The sequence below is a fragment of the Apteryx rowi genome, unplaced genomic scaffold, assembly GCF_003343035.1.
Source record: "Apteryx rowi isolate R43461 unplaced genomic scaffold, aptRow1 scaffold_71, whole genome shotgun sequence".
Classification (NCBI taxonomy): Eukaryota; Metazoa; Chordata; class Aves; order Apterygiformes; family Apterygidae; genus Apteryx; species Apteryx rowi.
The window spans coordinates 2,419,234-2,439,182 of NW_020450994.1; the positions used below are offsets into that span (position 1 = coordinate 2,419,234).

The following is a 19,949-nucleotide window of genomic DNA, read 5'->3' on the forward strand; positions in this document are numbered from 1 at the left end:
CTTGTCTTTGGCCATCTGAACTTGCTGGCCATGTTTTTGTTATGGAATACTAGTGGTTAACCACTAATGTTTAAAAATAGGTCTACAAATTGTGCATAAGGGTATGTTAACATGCTATTGTAATGGTAATCTGAAATCTTAACCACACAGCATATGTGTACTATTGACAGCTTTTCTTGTTGAAAAGGTTTGTGTGGAGTCTGGGCTTCTGGCATAAACTGCTCATTTCAGTTTGGACCAAGTGTCATAGCTTACAWATGATTGATTTCATTCCATTCTCAGACCTGATGCATCCATGCGTAGGTCTAATGATCAGTATTTGAGGTGGACCCCTGTAATTCTCACTTAAAGCAGGCTTCTGTGTTGCAACGTACAGCAAATTGCTTTGTCCTGTATTGGCCAAGTGCCTGCGAGGCTTCACTCTGAAGTATAAGCTAGAGCAGCTTTTCCCAAACCTTAACAATAAAAAGCCAGCATGACCATGGAGGGGTTTACTAAGCTGATGCTCATCTGGGATGACATTTGTCTGAGTACTTGACTCAGAGACAGCCTCTGGAGTCTTAAAATGAGAGGATGTTCTGGATCCAGACTAAAGTTCATCTAGCCCAGGTTCATCTCCACCTCCCCGCTGCTTCCCCCTCTCTGAGGGGAAAAATTAGCAGATATGCAGTGTAGGGAAGTACAGGGGGAAGTGTACTCTTGTTTGAGTCCAAATTATTTCTTCTTTCCTTTATTYGTGTGTTTTGTGAGCAGACCTGGCAGCTAAGTGTCAGAATGCAATTCAGTTGGTAAAAGTCAACAAAAATTTGAAGTGTGTTGGAAGGTTTGGCTGTTTCTGTCCATCCCTTTTCTCTGGATTCACCTCTGTGAAGACAATACCTATTAAAGAAGCAGTAATACAAAACTGAGTGATCTTTGTAATATTCATAAAGCTCCACAAATATGCACAGACATCGCATCTTTTATATCAGTGTAACAGTTAAGAGCAGCAAAAGTTTTTCTAAGCTTGTAGGCAAGCTTCTTGCCAGTATTTTAAAATGCATGGAGAAGATTAGGTTTCCAGTGTGTATATTGCTTAGTCTTATAGCTGTTTCCCAAATCATGAATGTTAACTTTGTTTCYGGAGATAATAGTTGGTGCTTTTGTGTGTGAAGCAGAAAGCTTAATCTCTTGATAATTTGATTTAGAATCTATAAGACAATTAGTAAACCTCCCTATGAGCTCCTGAAAACAGATGACCTGTCCAGCAGCCTTCCATCTCTGCAAGATATCCAGACTGCATACACAAGATTTAAACAGCTGTTTTTGATAGGTAAGTCTAACTTTAAAGTAGTCCTTAATCTCTAAAGTGACTGAGATGCTAAACAATGAGTTTTGTCTCATGAATGCAGTCCTCGTCTTTATTGRTGTTTTGCTTTCGATTGTAGTTAAAAGCAGCCTTCTAAACATGTAACTGAAGGCTGTGCTTATTACTGGTGTGTTAATGGAGTTTTGTAGCTTTCAAACTTAATGTCTTGCTAAACTGTCACAGTATCAGAAAGTGGCTTTTGAAGAGTTAAAGCAATTACTGGAGTTGAAATGTGAATTATACATTAGCTGGATTTGAACTATCATGTGAGAGATTTTCAATCTTGCCTGCTTCATTTAAATTGAATATTAAGTGTTAAGCTTGTAAGCCTTTGGGCTATATCAAGRGTTGAGACTAAATGCTAATTGATTTTTTTGCCCTAACTGTTGTTATGAACCAGTTGTGCTTCAAAACATCTGAAGCRTAAACTTGCTTAAAGTTCTGTTGTCACTCTCATTGCAGAGCTAAGATAACTACTGTAAATAATGAGTCCCCTTGAAAGGAATAAAAATGGGGGCCATGTGCAAGTGTAATCTAGGCTTTCAAGCTCTCTCTTGTAGCACCTTACCTATCTTGTTGTCATGAAACAGTACTTTGGCCTTACCTCTGGGAAGAAAAAGGTCCAACTGCATGTGCACAGTGGCCTATCTTAGAAAGTGGGGCCTTTACAGTAAAATATCGGTGCAAGTGTTGCAGTACCCTGTCTTGTGGCATGCTGAACACTGGCCACAGTTAGCTCAAGGTTACTGATGTTGGACATGATAGAACTGGTCATCAGTGAGAAGTTAACTTTTGTAACATAGCCTACAGGCTGTATTTAAGTTCTGTGGGTTTGAGGTTGTTTTTGTTGTTGTTTTTAATGGAATTTAGCTGATAAGTTGATATTGATTGCAATTTACGGTGCATAGCTTCTGGTAAATTTGCAGTGAAGACTTTGGTGGCACTCTGAAGAGAAGGCTGGGATATATGGGGAGTAGGCGGAGTTTCACACTTTTTTTTTTTTGCCTAGAAATTAATGCTGTTAGATCTGCAATGAATCTTTCATACTTGGGAACTAAATTACCTGTATTTTCATGTGTGTTTTAGTAATTTACCCTTTAGGGGAAAAAGGTGAAGGCTGAACTTGAGTTTAAGTCCTTTTAACATCAGTCACTAAATATTGCATATTTAAATTATTGTCTGAGTATTTTACATTATTTGAAACTAAGGAGAATGTTAAAACTGCATTCCAGCAAATGTTTTTCTCTTACAGCTTTTTAAATGAGCTTTGTTAATAGACAGCAGCTCRCTAAATACAGCACTACACTAGCAATCTGAGAACTACTCAGATAATTTTTTGCAGGCATATTAAAACCTTACAGGAATTCAAACTATTTTACTATTATGTTTCAAAGTCTTAACCCATTAACCACTACTTCTGTTCTTTACATGCCTAGCTAATTTGATGTAAGTAACTTTAAATGTAACTTACATTTCCTGAATATGTCCAAACTGAAAGGAAGTTTCAGTTATAAAAACCTTTAAATGAAGCAGGCAGCAACCTATGGTTGAATCCTGAAAGAGGATTTTGGGAAAGCTAAATTTTACTCCTCTTATTCTTTGAAATGTTGCAAAGGTAGCTACTTGTTTTGGTGGATGGGTCACAAGTCTGTGTATGCCAGTTCCCCACATGCCTTAAATGAGGCTTTAAAGCCTTCTTTTGGTCCTCAAATGCTACTGGAATATTTCTTTATTGTACTAAAAGTAGGGAGGAAGGGAAAGCTCCATCTCTATTGTGATGTTCTTAAGCAAAATACCACAAATAATAAAACAAGCAGAAAATGTCTTTGTCTTTTAAAGTTTCTAGTTTGACTTGAAATTAACTTTGGCTGGCAGATAACTGCCAAACCAAACAGTTCTCCGTAATGGAAAAGGGCTAAAGAACACTTCAGTAAGGAATATAAATGTCATCACGTGGCAGGGTAGGGAACCTGATCTTCCTACAGGCAGGAAAGACAGATCCCTTTTCCTTGATATATCATGAGGTGTGGGGTGTTTTTTGTTTTCTGGCTTTTTTTATTTGTTTTTATGACTAAAACTGATACTATAATTTTGCTTTGATTCAGAATGGATAGATGTCCTCTGAGTGGTGTGATAAGCTACAGAACATGAGATTTGGGTGCAAGGAGAAATTCTAAAAATTGGATGGAAAGAGCATGAATTGGGGAGCCTAATGTGTAAAAGGCCTTTTACTTAAAGGCCAGACAGTGAATTTGGGGAAGCTAATTGGGAAAGACTGGAGAAGACTACATCTAATGTGAACGGAACAACTAGGGACCTTTGAAGATGCACTCTAATGCTTAAGGTGCAGAGGACAACTAGCTTCTATGGCCAAGGTGAAATGAATTGGGGGAAGAAGCATTTTAAATGTGAACAGAATGAGGGGGGAGTAAGCCAGGAGGCAGAACGGTTTCAGGCACAATCAATCCAGACGCACCTCTGCACTTAAGGATCATAGGTGAGAGCTGTAGAAACCAAGACAGAAGTGAGTGTGTGCTGGCAGTAAATATCTGAAGCATATGGAGAGACTTTGGGAGGTGAAAACAGGAAGTTATACAGAAGCATGGAGAACTGAAGCTCAAGAGCAAAGGAGGAAAGTGTTGCATACCTCAAACTGTTCTGTTGTAACAGAATTGTCGTATACCTGGGGCTTCCAGGTTGGTAGCTTATGCAGGAAAGGTGATCTAGTCTGGTTTTAGTGGACCACATCAGYTTATGAAAGCCTTTCAACTTCTGAATACTGGCTTTAATAGAAATAAGAGTAAGTGAGACTGACTGCATTTCACCAGTTATAAAAATCCCAATACCTACTGAAATTCATAAGTGTAGGAACTTAGAGGTGTTGCACTGGCCTCCTTGTTTGTCTTGATTCCCTTTTTTGATGTATTTTTTCCTCTCTTCACAGTTGGTGAAAGCTGTCTAAAACTTTTTCCAAGTATTCTTACACCAAATAATTCTATCTAGCCCCCTCTTAAAACCCATTCATGTTTCTGGCTCCAATGGCAATGACTTTCAAAATTCAGCCTCCTTAGGTTGGGCTTTATACAGAACGTGCTTTAAAGTCAAGACAACTGGATCTCAGAAGTAAATATTCATCTCCTGTGATTAAACTTCTTTTCCTTTCCCATGTTGAAAAACAAACTTCTTGGTTTGGTTACTGCGAACCTACAGCATACTTTCTCTAAAAAGCCAATGGTGCTACAAAGCTGTATTGATATTGGTAAGACTACTTTGCTTCCTAGTTTAGGCATAAACAGGGTATCTACTTCTTAAACAGTGATTAGGATTGACTCCTTAGTACTGGTTGTTTCAAAACTCTTCATACTTGAAGGCTAATACAACAGATGGCTGTAATAACAATTCAGCACTGTGTATATGTGAACAAGACAAACTTTTTTTTTGCAGATAACAGTACAGACTTCTGGGCTACTGATGTGAAATGGTTTTCATTGTTGGAGAGCACAAACTGGCTGGAGATCATCAGGTTTGCTACATATAATTTTCTGGGTTTCAAATTGTTAAATGAATTYGTAGTGGGTTTTGTAGCTATTTTCTTGAAACACAAAGGCATTCTTCACTTCCAGTAAGAAAGAAAATAAGACACTTACCCATTTATATCTTATTTTCACAACTTGAGCCTGTATTTTTACAGGCAGAATTGTGTTAAGCTTCCCACACTAAAACATGCGAGAAGCAGCAGATCACTCCGATTTAAAACTCTTCCAGCAAACCTATTAAAGTCATAGATCTAGTAACTTCCCTCCTGTTCTTAGTCACCTTCTTTCCAAACTGAAGAATCCTGTTTGTTTCTTGCATGAAACCTATTCCATGTCTCTGACTAGCCTTGCCATTCTTCTCTGTACTCCTATAATATCCTTTAGGACGGGATGAACTGCAGTACTCAAGATGTTAGCCCACCACAGATTTATAAAATGACAGTTGTTCTCAGTTTTGTCCCCTTCCTCTACTGATTGTTCCTCAAGTTCTTTTTTCTTCTCTCAGCTGTCCACAGTGAGTAAGTCTTGGCATGGTATTGGCTAACTTAAGGCTTGTTTTAGTGGAATATTGAAGTTATTTTTTGTCTTCAGTGTTACTTTGTACTAGCTGAATTGTCTGCCAGTTTATTATGTGATCAGCTTGCTATCGGGAAGAGCTTCTTCAGTCTTCTGCAGTCAGCTTTAGTTCTTCCTGTTCTGAATAATTCTCAACAAATGTTGCCATATTGTTGTTCATTCCTTATTCCGGAGTTTACAAATATGCTGAATGAGAGAGAGAGGTTCTAGTGAAGATTGTATGTTGAGGAAAGCAGTGATGTAACTACAGTTGTAAGAAATTAAATATCAGCCCAAGTTCTTGTCTTTGCTTTGTTTYGAGACCAGTCATTTCCGTACTTGAATCCAGCTACTTCCTGGATCAGCCTATTCTTGGCTCTCAGTCAGTAGAAATGCCTCTTCAGCTAGTCTAGACACTAGAACAAAGAATCTGACAACTCCACACTTATGAAATAAATTGTCGACTTCTTTTAGTGACCTAAGCAGCTGCAAAAATCCTCGTTTGTGTGCAAGCTTTTGCTGAAAATACCAACGTTGTGAAAAGTTAGGACTAGAAACCAACTGCATTACACGTGGTTTTGTGTGATCTTTAATCCCACTCAGTTGTCCTTGTGCGATAATCTTTGGAATAAATTTTGTCTCCTTGTTAACAAAATCCAATTGCTGATTCTTCACTCTGCCCCTCAAAAACATATTGCAGGAGAAATATACTGTATAGGAGATTAGAAAATAAGTGTGGTGATGTTGACTCTTTCCAGGATAGAGATCTGGACATAAGGAATGGTAACAGTTTGTATGGTGACTGGTACAATATTTTATTCTGGACCAGTATTATGATTGTACAGAGAACAACTGGAAATGCAAGGCTGATTGCCAAATAAAAATACCTTTTTGAAAGTTTTGCTCTTGAAACTAAACAACTTCTCATTTATACAAGTTGAGCATGATTTCATAGTCATTTTGAAAGACTGGCCAAATTTCAGTAGTATGAAGTTCCAATTCCTTTTAGGGAAAACCAATGAGAGAAACTTAATTGTAAAAATGCTACTAAAATGTCCACTTATTTTTCCCTATACCACAATAGGCGATTCTTGAAAAAAGCAATTGAAGTTGCTGAATGTCTGGAAAGACAGCATACAAATGTTCTCCTTATAGGTAATAATTTCATGAGTTTATCCTTTTTTTTATATATATTTTAACTCTTTTTACTCTCTAAATGTAGCTTAAGTTGTCAGTTTAATTATGGTAGAGGCTGCTAAAATTTGTAAGCATTGGTACTTTTAAGTACTKAAGCCTCATACACTCCTGGAATTGCTTTCTCCAGTTAACTTGATAAGTATAGTCCCAGACTAAGAGGATGTTGTGAATGTAGAAGCTGATGATGAATTTGCATGTGAGTTGTGTTATGCATTCCTGTCTCCTAAATCATTTTATTAAAGGTCTCCTAGACCTTTTGCTGCACTTAAAATTATTGTTTTTCAAAAAAAGAGAAATCTGAAAAGATGTTTTAATTTTGGTTCTAGAGATAGAGTAGTACGTAGTACCTTTATTAAAAATGCATGAAAGAGGATGCTTTTGTATACATCTTGAACAGTTTGTCCTGGACTGGGGACAGTAATCAAATGGAGAAACAAACTTAACGTTAACCTTTAACCTGTTTTCAGATTACTGATTTAGGCTCCCCCCCAACACGCATGCTGCCATTTGAGAAACTTAGTGTGGGGAGAGAAGATGCTTCCCAGAAGGCGTCTGAAGGGTGGAGAGCGCATGTCGCATAAGGAGGCGGTTTCAGTGCTGCCACGTGCTCCTTACCTCAAGTCTCTTGTGCATGTTCTGAGATACGTCAGGTCCCAGCGGCACCTCATGAAGAGGCGCGTGCAGGGCAGGAAGGGCAGGGGTGGATCCGTGGCCTGGTGGCGTAGGGCAGAAGGGGCAGCATGCGCATTGTGGGAGACTAGAGGGAGCAGGGGTCAAAATTATAGCAGTAAGTGTTTGCTTTTGTGGTTTTTATTGTCAAAATATCCTGGTAAAAGTGTACAAAAAACCTTCAGTTTTTACAAAAACAAGTATTGGAAACACTTCTCTCTGACAGTATACCGCTTGTAAGAAATTGTGTGCTTCTCTAAATTTAATGTACAATTCTGTTTACTTAGCCAAAGTTAGCAATACTTTTATTATGTCATTCCTAAAACTTTGGGGCAGGGAAGTAATATGGCTTTTTCTTCTCCTCTGTAGAAGAGAGTGCTACTGATCTGTGCTGTGTAATCTCCAGTCTGGTTCAAGTGATGATGGATTCATACAGCAGAACAAAGTCAGGATTTCAGAGCCTTATCCAGAAGGAGTGGGTAACTGGAGGACATGGCTTTTTGGATCGTTGCAACCACTTGCATAAAACTGACAAAGAGGAGGTATGATTTCTTTAATTTCCTTACATACTATTTAAAAATTTACTAAGTATGAAGAAGGACTGGAATATCAGTCCAGAAAATCTAATTTTCCTGAGGATCTTTGTTTTGCTTCATGGGTTGGTGTTTTGTACAGTGTCACTATTCTTGTTGTTTAGAGTTCAACCATGTCTTGGTAATGAAAAAGAAAAAAACCATAAAATTTCCCACACACTCTTTAGGGATCTTTCAAAAGACTTGTCTATCTTGTCCTTTTAAACTTCATTAAACTGTAATGACCGTGACAATAATACAAGTGAATTGCACATTCTTGTTGCATCTAGAGTTTAGTTTTATATGATATTGCTGAAACAGCTGCAGTCTCATGTACATTTTTGTTCTGGGAATAAATCACGCTGGTATACAGAATGAATATCATAGCTGTAAAGTGATTATAGGAATTCTTGATCAGAACTAATTTAGCCTGCTTTGCTAACTTCAAAAGACTGCAGACTTGTAGCTTTCATAGCAAGTTAATATGTGCAATTTCAGGTTAGAAAGCATTCATCTTTTTGTGAACAACTGCATTCAAAAAAAATAAACTATTGACAAGGGATAGCTCAGACTTTTTCAGAGTTCAGCTAAAGTTATATGCAGCAATTCTGTAGTTCACCAGAACACTTTGAGACTTGTATTTGGAGATACTAAATACTGTGAGTACATGGCTTGCATGATAGAATATTTTTCTTCAAACTGATGCAATATTTTCTYTATTTAGGCTCCTGTTTTTCTGCTYCTGTTAAACTGTGTTTGGCAGTTGGTTCAACAGTATCCTCCCGCATTTGAGTTCACAGAAACTTACCTGACTGTCTTGTCAGACAGCCTTTATGTACCTATTTTTAGCACTTTCTTCTTCAACTCACAACATCAGAAAGACACTAATACGGTAAGGGTTTGTTATTTTGGGGGTGCAATGTGTTGGAGAGCAGTTTTGACCAAGGAGTAAGGGACACTTAAATTCACTAGCTGTACATGAAGGATGATGCCTTCAAGGTGAAGGCGAGCAACTTCCARTGTAAGGAGTCAATTTCAGGCCTTCTGAGTCAACATGTGATGTGGGAAATCAAATTACTTGCTTCATTTTACAAAAGGGAGGTAACTTAGGAATGTATTAGCTCAAGTGTGTGGCTGTAGGCTCACATTTATTGTGTTTAGATGAAAATGAAGGTCCTTAACCTAAAAGGAACATCCTGCTGTCCTGCATAATAAGTTATCTTCAACAGCCTTGTGTTTTACACTCATTCTACTCCAAAAGCAACGTTTCCTGAATGCTGATTTACACTTGGTTCATGTATATCTCTAGTCTAAAAAGCTGGAAGTAGTGGAGGTATTCCCTGCAAGGCTGCACAAAGCCTGAAAAAGGCGAAGATCATTGTCTCTTAACTAAGGTGCTGATTTTGAAATTAAGTATAAGCAGTTATGCAGTGCTGACAGTTGAGAGACTTGGAGAGGCTTATCATACAATCCTAATGCCCCCTCCCTGCACCTCCCCCCCCCCCCAAACACTGGAAGAATCCCAGTGTCTGTCCATTTGCCCAATTTTTAAATGTCTTGTTTTTCTCAGATCACATCAATTTCAACATGTGAAATGCTTTCTTGCAATGGTGCTGCCTAATTGCCCTGTAGAAATGGARTATTAAGTAACAGGGGATATCATATACATGCAAGTGAATACAGACCTGAAGGCTAATAGTGTTGGCCAAATATTGAATACACAGAAATCAAGAGTGCTATTGCAACTCTGTGAACTCTTCTATGGAAAAATGGGTTCCTTAATTTCGCCTTGACTTGGTCAGGATTCCTTTCTAGCAGACTTAATTGTGACCTGTTTATTTTGGCAGACTGGTGAAAGCCTCAAGATACAAAGTGGTCCTTTCAAATTTCTTACTGTGTGGGATTGGTCTGTGCAGTTTGAGCCCAAGGCCCAGGCTTTGCTGAGCAACCCTCTTTATGCAGAGAAGCCAAAACCAGATAAAAGTCAACGGAAAACTACCAGATTCAAAGTAAGATATCTGCTTGACTTTTTTTAAGTGATAAAAACATTTTGCAGAAGTTAGTCATACTTCAAATGTACTTACAGTAGAAGCATTGGCTCCAGGTTTTACTTGACAATGCGTATTCACCTCAGACTCTCCTGGGTTTTAAGAATGCAACTTGCACCCTTCTCAAGTTATAAATCACTGTTTTAGTCATGCACAGCCATGAATATAGGGTTTTTTTCTTAGTACTTCTGTGCAAGTGTAGTGATAACTTCCGTATGGGACTTAACATCTAGTGTATTGTGGCAACTCACCTGGAAGTGATTTATTTTGTTGTTCAACAAAGTACCTGATTGAAAGATATAGCAGGCTTATAACTGGTGCCTTAATTTTATCCTGATGAGCGTAACGGTGTGTGCTTCTTTTCTAATTGCCCAGGGCAGTGATGATAGTGGATGGACCACCTCATTACTGGAAAGTAGCACAAATTCAGTAGCAAAAGCTTGTTTGGGGTAGCTTTTCTCCATTGTAATCTCCCTGTAACAGGGAATAAATTCTGTTCTGTAGAAAGCATTCTCAGCTGAGACTGCCAGCACAACCTACAATATTATGTATAGAACCTATATGTGGTGGGAAGCAATGAGAAACTCATGGATTAAAAAATTCTAAATCAAGTGCTCTTTAATTCTTGTGTGGCTAGCTTAAATTAAATTTAGTAATATTTAATATTTAAATGTATGCAAAGTTTTATTTTTTCAAAGAAAATGCCTTATTCAGTGTTACTACTTTGCTATAGTTGCATTGCAAGGAAGGTATCTTGGAATGTTATGCTGTGTGAAGTGTTTGTATTAAACACTGAGGAATAATAGTTTTAGACACAACCACCCTTTTGCTATATAGTCTAAGTGACTTTCTCACCGGTAAGTACTCTCTGAATGCAAGTTATATTTACCTTCCTCTTGATGTTGTCTAAAGTCCTATCAATATTTATTTTGGTATATTTGGTTTTTTTTCCCTCCCCTCCTAAGCATCAACGGCAGCTTTCTTTGCCACTGACACAAACGAAATCTTCTCCGAAAAGAGGATTTTTCAGGGAGGAAACAGATCATTTAATTAAAAACCTTCTGGGTAAAAGAATTGGCAAGTTCATAAATTCTTCAGATGAACCTCATAATAGCTTTAGAGAATTCTATGATAGCTGGCATAGTAAACCTGTTGACTACCATGGTCTTCTATTACCTTGCATCGATGGGCCAGAAATCAAAGTCTGGGCTCAACGGTATTTACGATGGATTCCTGAAGCCCAGCTTCATGGTGGTGGTACAATAGCAACAGCTGCCAAGRTTTTGGACTTGATGGAGGAAGTACAAAGCTTGCAAGTGAAAATGGATGAAGAACATAGTCAAGCTATTTCTCGAGATGTGCAAGCTGTCCCAATGCTGAGAAATTCTGCTCGTTTGTCATCCTTGTTTCCATTTGCTTTACATCAGAGACAGTCTATCAAGCCAGCTTTACCCACTAGCACTTGGAAAGACTTGGAAGATGAAGATGACTTGGTCAAGAGGGATGATGAATTTGTTGACCTAACTGGTGATATGTTATAAAATATATAAATTAAAGTRTGATTTATATGTGGCTAAGGTCTGTATTTTAAATGTTTTGCTATATCCTAATGTAAGGAACTCACTCAAGCATCTGCAGCCTATTTAGTCAGTTTGTGGGGGTTTAAAAAAAAATTAGTTGGAAAAAAAAAAGCGGCCATGATTAACTGAGCATATTTTGAACTTCCATTTCACTCTAAGTGTTGCAAAAACACATTTTTAGCATAGGTGTAATAAAAAAAAGTCTGATAGACTGGCCATATGGCCACTCTACAAAAAATACATGCTTTTCTGATGTAAAGGTGGGATGCTAAATACATGTACAACGGTAATCATGAGGAATCTAGACATCAATATTTTCTTATCACCCTTCTTCCCCTTGAGCTAGAAATACTAAGATTGGAAGTCACTGTCACTAGGAGTTAATACATCTGCATTTTCCCCCCCTTTCCCCATGTGAAATAAATGGGGGAGGGTGGTAACTAAATGTGCATTTGTGAGTAATCTTTTTACAGCTGAAGAATAAACCTGTTGTCACCATAACTTTTCTGTCTACTATGGCATGAGCTGAAGTCATGTGCTTGTCAGCCTCATCTCTTCTGACAGCATTCACCACCGGCTTGCAGAACTTCTCCTTGTGTAGTGTTATAATAGCAGCTTGCCTGTTCTCAGCCTCTGCATGCACTTAGCATAGGGATCAGATGCAAGGGCTTAACTACATGTTGCTGTTAATTGTAGGAAATGGCCTGCCAGACTCTAATTTGCCAGGAGTACTCTTTTCCTTTTAATGGAGTGAGAGGTTTCGTTCCAGACTCCCAGGTTATGCCAATTGCCTTTAAGGCTTTCTGTAGCTTGCACTGAGACCCTCCATATAGAAGGGAAAACAGTTTTGTTATCCTGCAAGGAAGCTGGATTTGCAGTCTCTTGCCACTTGTCATGAGTTGGTGGTATAGCTCATGAATGTGGCTTTCATATACCATTATGCACACTTGCATCCTGTTTCTGGATGTTACAGCAGTACCTCAGTGAAAAAAGCCATAGAGAAATGCCTGTCAACTTTTTGATCTACTGTGTGTGTATGTTTATATATAAAAATATTTTTACCACAAATAGTTGTCCTTTGTAAAGTTGTTTTGCTCTGTCAAATCTATTTTGAATGCTTAAATTCTACAATACCCCAAGAATGGATGTAAGTCATAAAATAGTTGCTTTGAGAGGGCAGAAATTGAATGTTTTCTCTGTAGTCTAGTACAAATTTAAAAATCCATGCTGGAAGACTTAAGTGATGGAGAAACTGTCACTTAAATTGGATCAGCTCACTGTAATCAGGGATATTAAACTAGGTTACTGATCAGTCACTTCACACTGAATTATAGTTAATATGTATAGCAAAAACTATCTGCAGCCCTCTAAAAATAAATATTAATCTGTTAAAATAAATGTATAAAGGAGGGGGGGGAACTCAATGCAACTCAGTGCCAAACTGAAGCTTCTCAACTCTTGATTGCCTTAAGTCTTAGTGGTGAAAGGACAATATTTAAGTTCATAGCCTTTTATTTAAAAAATAAATAAATAAATAAAATAAAAAGGCTAGTACTTACATTTWCTTCCATGATATGTGTGATCTTAAAGCTAACACTTGCTAGAATGGGCTGTCCTGCAGTTGTCCTTCAGACTTTATTACCATAACTCAAGTGACTCATATATGCAATAATACTTTGCATGTGATATGAGCAGTGCATTATGGGGAAGAAATACCTATCATTCTAAGGTGTGTTTTCTTTTTTTAAGCACTACCATTGGAAAAACTTAAATGGATTTTTCTATACTTTTGATCAAATTGTTGTAATGTTTCAGTCATGAAGATAATGTATTTATATTAAAAAACAGATGTTGGACATCTTATTTGTACATAAGTTATCAAAGTTTATATAGAAGAGAGACATATATGTGGAATTGAACATGGGAACACTTCTAATGTAGACTAAATACCATTGTTATGGGTTTTCTGCACTATGGGTTTGGGAATATACTTAATATTTTTACTCCAGGCTTCTGTTTATACCTCCAAGTTTTTACACTGAATGCAAGCTAGAAGCTTTACAGTTCTTTTTAAAATGCTGTTATTTCTCTAGTGGGCTGTTTGGAGACTTTCAATAAAATATACTTTGACATATTTGTCTTGAAATAAGAATGTATGTTTAAGCTCATTTTGCAAAGTGACAATCTGCTGTGACGGGGTATTCTAGTTATACACTGGATATTTAAAGACTTTGTGGGAGGAGACTGTGCAGAAGTCTTGGTTGGGCTACTGGACAGGTGCTGTCAAGTCAAGGAACAGACAAAGTCAGTGCAATGTAATAGGATAACTGTGGAAGCCACCCTTTCTTAAGGTGGTCTGAAAGTGCCTGCTGAACATCAGCTTGGGGAGGGTTTATTAAACACTGGCTATTTCAGTCTTGGCAATGTATTTGTCTCATGAAGTGGCCCCTCCAGTTGAGAGGAGGGTGTATGTTCTTACCATATTAAACTAGGCAACTTCTTGAAATTAGTTACTGCACCTGAGTATTTCTTAAACCAAATGTATTGAGCATGGATTGGGGGGTGGGCACAGTAAATCATGGAGTACAAATGAGAAAAACATAATTTTTGCTGTAGGTAAACTGCTGGCTTCAGTATAAAAACAGCATTAGCACAAATCGCACATTCAAAAATCATACCACTTTGGATATTTCTTGAAGGGGATGTACAAGACTGATTTAAGACACAACCATTTTTGAAGTCTGGTAGAGTAATACAGTTAATAGCTTATGCAGTGGCTAGAAAGTGCTGGGTCATGTTGCAGCATGAGGTGTGCCCCTGCCTCATGCATATCTTCTGAAGATCAGCAAGTGTACTTTGACTGTTTGACTTAGGTTCAGGACAGCATTCACTATAGTGAAAACGTTTGATTATTCATGTATAGCCTAGTGGAATGCAGGGCTGTACTCTGTAAAGGTAGTCACAGCCAGCTTGGCCTCCTGATCCCCTGCTCTGTTTAAAGCTTTTTTTCTGTTCGTGCTCAAAACATAAATAAAGCCCTTCTAGGAGGCAGCAAAATACYTTCAGCAGTAGCTGTCTTGTGATGGGTTACTTCTGTCACCAGGGATTCCCTTCATTCCAGTCTTTAGCTGGAAACTTCATATGCAGTACTTACTACTTGGTACTCACTTGAAAAGAGCTAGGTTTTGCATAAATCTCAATCTAGAAATTATGCAGAATGGACTTAATTTTCTGGGACAGTGAAGAGGTGGATGAGTAAACTATTTTGAGTCTTAAAACAAAATTCCATATGCAGAACTGTTTGATCTTCCAGGGTGAACTTAGCAGTGGGAGGGAGGCAAAACCCACAGCCCTTCTGATAGTCTCAGGTCCCTTATCTTGGTCTTGCCTCAAATGTTTGCATTACTTTCATTTTTTGGAACCTTTTGGTACTGAAGTATTTTCAGCAAAGCGTGATTACATACAGTACTCCAGTTTGTTGTCAGCATTTACAGAAGGGCAGAACTCTTACCTGGTGGGTGAGCAGAGTTATCTTAGGAAAGGAGTGAATTCAGAAGATGAGGATGGCTGCTGTTTGAGCTGGAGAAACAACTTGTGGAGGGCACCTCCAAACTGAACGCAAAGGGAGTAAGAATGGGGTGGTTCAGGCTGCATTAAGAGAATGTGGTGGAGATGACAAACAGTTCSAAGTTCCAAAGAGGGACAGGAGCTCGGGAGGGCTTGGGAGTTAGCTCTGACTTCTGAGAGCAGCAGCTCTCTCTTGTTAAGGAGGCTGAGAAGAGATTAATAGATGACTGCTAACTTTTTGACAAGTGTTTCTACGGGCAAGGGATGCTTGATGCTGCCATGTTTTGGACTGCTGTGGAGCCATATCCTCATGTGGAAACCCTGCAGAACAGTAAAATGCTGTTGCTGGATTGTGGTATGTTACTTCCGTTCCAGTGGGTATGTTACCAACTGATAGATTTAGTTTATCAGTTTATTTATTGCAGTAATCTAGTAAAATGAGCTAGGTATTTCCCTCTTGTGTTGTCTGGCTGCTTAAGACAGGTAGATAACATTTATACAGGAAGTGTATTTGTTAAATCATTTTATGAACAGCAGAACTGTGAAGACTGATTTTTCTACAGCTTTTTCTCTTCTGACCATGTCCCAATTCCCTGAATATCTTTCTTCTGGTATTTCCTACGCTTGCTCATACTGAAACATCTTCAGTCCTCCCTCTCCATCTCTGCTCTGTTCTCAAGTTACATGCTGTATTAGTAGTTAGTAGGTTTGTCACTGCTGCTGGACAAGCCAAACTTAGTATCTCTGTTCCTGAGGAGCGAAGTAAACAGATGTGGCTTGGCCAGGCCATATATTCTCCAGATGACTTGTTGGAATTTAATAACTTTTGAAGCTTGTTTCCATCAAATGCAATCAAAATTAACTACTGGTTTCCAAAGCTTTGGTGCAGGTGGATGGAGAGGAAACTGATTAGCTAAACCATGTGGTCACTAAGGAAATGAGTGGAAGGAAACGAAACTAAAACACCTGTATTTGCAACTCAGGCAGGATTCAAGTCTACAGTTTTCAAGCTAAAAGCAATGTAACTGGCAAATAGAAAAATCAGGTCATTTGGAGTCAGATCAGCCATTCTGGTTTTCTCTTAATGCAACAAAATTTTTATTTTTCTTTATTTTGATTAATGTCTATTTTTATGTGTTCTGAAATATATTTTCCATTATTCTATACTGTAGGAGCCAATAATCAGGCTTGGGCACCTTTGAGTTTCTTAGAAATCAACTGGCATTTTTATGACTTCTGAAAGGTCACTTTTAATCCTCGTTGTTAATCTTATTCACATTCTGAAGGAAAATTTCAATTAACAACAGCTAACACAGCTAAAATTAATGTAGAGTTTTGCTAATTATGAATGTAAGTCTTGAAGTATTTCATAAATATTACCAAGCCTTTAAATATCAGAGAGCCTTGTAGACTAGCTAGCTAGCTAACTTTGGAGCAAGCAGGATTAATTTTCTTCTTGTCTTTCTACAGGCATTGTTTTGAAGTATGTTTATTCATGAATGTGATGACAGAGAAGAAGATTTTATGCAGAGGGTGTAAATGCTCATTGCTTCGTATTTTGATGATGATGCAAGAAGATAGTTTAACTTTCACTATGACCCCGATTTACAAATCAAAACAGGATGCTTCCCACCAAGCTCCTTAAGTTCTCTACACAAATGAATCCAGCTTATTTCCTATAGGCCACTTCCTGCATTTTTCCAGTTTCCCAGCCTATACTTTCCACTGTGGGTTCACTCTTAGGAAATCTTTCTTGACATGGATTTCTAATGGCTGTTCACTTAAATCTGGGAAAGACTGGTTTTATACCTGCTGTCTATTCTTAGTTTCTTAGTTCTTCCTGTTGCATTCTCCTGAGGTAGCAGGAATATCTATAAGCCAAATAAGAAGTTCTATAGATAACTAAACACTTAACAATTAACAACCAGTCTTTCCAAAGTACAAGGTCCCCCACTTCCCTGTCAATATGGAAAATTGCAGATCTGGTGATTAACAATAAAAAAAATTATTTAGAATAAATAAAATCCCATTTGCAGCCTTTTTCACAAATGAGAACTGTTTCAAGAAAAAAAGCATGGTGATAACCACAAGCTATCCTTTTTAATATAACATATCTCCTGTAGATTTCAGTAATCTGCTGCACTGATGTCTGTACTGAAGAGTTATGAGCAASTGAAGAACATTCCCTCAGCAGGGTCAGGTTTTGCTTTTGCTTTTTGCACCTGGTCTGGTGCAACAGCAGACTGCTGCAAAGGATGGTCCTGCAATGCACCACCCCAGCTGTGCACTCGCACATCCTTCTGTGTGTTAATGTCATGTAGCCACCAGCTGATTTTATGGAAATACATATTTTGCTTTTGTGGCTTAGTTTTCTATCAGATCAGCTTGTTGATCCAAATCACCCTATGGCGGCGCAACGGAAACAACAGGAACAAACTGTTTGAAGATGTTCTTCTCAATAAGCAACCCACAGTTAAACCAGATTAGGTGCTTTGAAGTAAATCTCACTCTTGAACTGCTGTGTTGAAAAAGAACAAAATCCTGGAAACCACATCTAATGTGCCTGCTAACTGAAATGTTGTAAATAACATGCACAACTTTAACTGGATATTTAACACTTCTGGAAAAAAAACCAGAACCAGTTGTGATTAGAGGTTGCCTGTAAAAGCCTTACAAGGTGATTAAAGAATAGTTGTGTTGGATCTGACCTGTTTGTTATAATAAGAAGATACGGTCAACAAAAACAGCTAGGGCAATATATGGCCATGAAATAAATTTTGATGCTTTACAGACCTGTTGTTCCTCTGGCTGTAGTTTGGACTGTGAGATTTTTGTAAATACCATCATGCTGCCTGGGCTGCGATTAAGCAGTGTGCCACCTGCAAAGCAAACATCTTTTTTTTTTTTAACTTGTCATCTGAAAGCAATCATTGCTCTGAAAGTAAATTTGTGTCCCTGATGCCTTCCTCCTTTTCTCTTTTAAGCTTCAGGCATACATAGCTAAGCTGATTGGTTACTTGTTTTTTCCCTTCCCTACTCACTTTTGTTTAGCTTTAATATGGRGTGATGTGTTTTGCCTGCATGCAGCCCATTATCTGTCTCAGGTGTAGGATGGAACTCTCTAACCTGACTGAGAGACCCTAATTTTCAGGGCATATTTATCCATCTAATACTGTTCTGAAGGCAGTGGCCCTTTTTGTGATTGAAATTGCAGCTGAATAGATATCTGGCAGACATGATGATAAAAAGGGCTAGTTAGTGAAATGAAATGCATTAATAGAGAAACCATTACTTAATGTCTTTGTATTAAGTAGAGGCCTGTGAATATGCAAAGCCTCTGGAATTCTGCAGGTAAAAGTGGATACTGGAAACAGCTGAAATGTAATTATCCAGACCCAGCCTYATTTGGTCAGGCAGCAGAAAATGACTGAACAGAAACATTTCTTCATAATCTTTGTGTCTTATTAAAGTAACAACAGCTTTACTGGTGCTAGCTGCTGACATTAATTTTCTTTTTAAACTGGTAAACATCCTTCCTCTTCTTGATCATTTTTTCCTTCAGTTATCAATATACAAAGTGCTGCATACCAAGCCTACCCTCAGAAGGCAAATGTTTTTCCAACTGAAATGTGCACCCATAGGGAAAAGTTGACTTCTGTCTTTGTCAGAATAGTATTGCATATGGCTCTATGCCCCCCTCAAAAGAATTTTTTTTCTTTTGAAAAGTAATATTCAGTTAGTTAAATCATTTCCAAGTGTGCTGAACTGGAGTTTAAAAGGTGAATTTAATCACAGGACTGAGAAGGAATTCTTTAGTACACTTGAGCTCAGATTTTTTTTTTAAGTGAGGAAACAATGATCAGCTGTTCTTTAGAAGGACATATGGGGAAAAAGAAACACTTAAATAGTTGTGTCCTTTAACACCATTTGTTCAGCTGTATGAGTTTACAGAAAGCTTTTAGTTGGTGGGATTTTTAGTCTGTATGAAATCCCTTTAGATATGGCTGAATTATAAAGGCATAGAAAATGTATTTCATGCATCTATACTATTTTTTGTTAAATTCATTTAACTATTGGTTTGTCAATAGGTAAGATGCAGACAGCTCCACTTGTTGGAAAATCTTAGTCAGTTAAAATCCCCCACTGATTCAGACTTCCCAGGTCCCCTGAAGTTCTACCTGTGCCTCCGTAAGAAGGTAAGAGAACTGCATTAATAAGTGAGTAACCGGTGCTTGGCTGTCAACAAATCCTCTGTGCTGAGCTACAGAAGTCCAAGCAGTCTCCCCATGTTGGGGTAGGCAGTAGCTGTGTAACAAGACATCAGCAACTTGGATTTTGAGAAGTCCTAGATACACAAAATTTATTGTTCTCTGGAGAACTGGTAGCAGAAACCTTGAAAAGGGGCTTTTGGGTCAGGGTGTTGGCTGAAAGAGCTGTATTTAAAGAAATTGTCCTCAGTTGTTTGATTTATACTGTGCTCAAAGAAGCAGGGCTGTACATTCTTGTAAATAAACCAAACTGCATCAAAGACGCTTTATTCCTAGCTGGAGTAACCTACATGCCTCTGAGTTGGCCAACTGCCCAGGTCAAGAAAGATCCCTTCCTGCAGAAGGGAAACTGCCAAATGGAGTAGATTTAGGAATTCTGGTAGTTTTTTTATTTTATCAGCTGTGCTAATGACATATTAAGAAAGTTTACTTTTAAGTAATTTTATCTATGCATTTGTACAGTGTCAAACATAAGGAGAGATCATGGTACTCCACCTTGTTAAGTAATCACCGCTGAGATTATTTCACTTTTAAAATATTTGAAACAGAGTTTTCAGAGTTTTCCACTTTGATTGCTAGCTAATTTTCAAAGTGCCTTTACTAAACGTA

At 38.0% G+C, this 19,949-nt stretch overlaps 1 protein-coding gene across 1 annotated transcript in view; it reads left to right on the top strand.

The window, feature by feature from the left end:
* Nucleotides 1–13,849, top strand: part of MTMR12 (myotubularin related protein 12) — a gene marked incomplete at its 5' end in the record, with an annotated part of 34,050 nt that extends 20,201 nt beyond the window's left edge. Inside the window, 7 exons of the mRNA XM_026087176.1 lie at nt 1,188–1,312; nt 4,793–4,871; nt 6,524–6,594; nt 7,675–7,847; nt 8,602–8,769; nt 9,725–9,886; nt 10,891–13,849. Of these exons, the coding sequence (XP_025942961.1) occupies nt 1,188–1,312; nt 4,793–4,871; nt 6,524–6,594; nt 7,675–7,847; nt 8,602–8,769; nt 9,725–9,886; nt 10,891–11,466 (1,354 nt within the window). The remainder of the gene's footprint in view (nt 1–1,187; nt 1,313–4,792; nt 4,872–6,523; nt 6,595–7,674; nt 7,848–8,601; nt 8,770–9,724; nt 9,887–10,890) is intronic.
* Nucleotides 13,850–19,949: the final 6,100 nt, after the last annotated feature.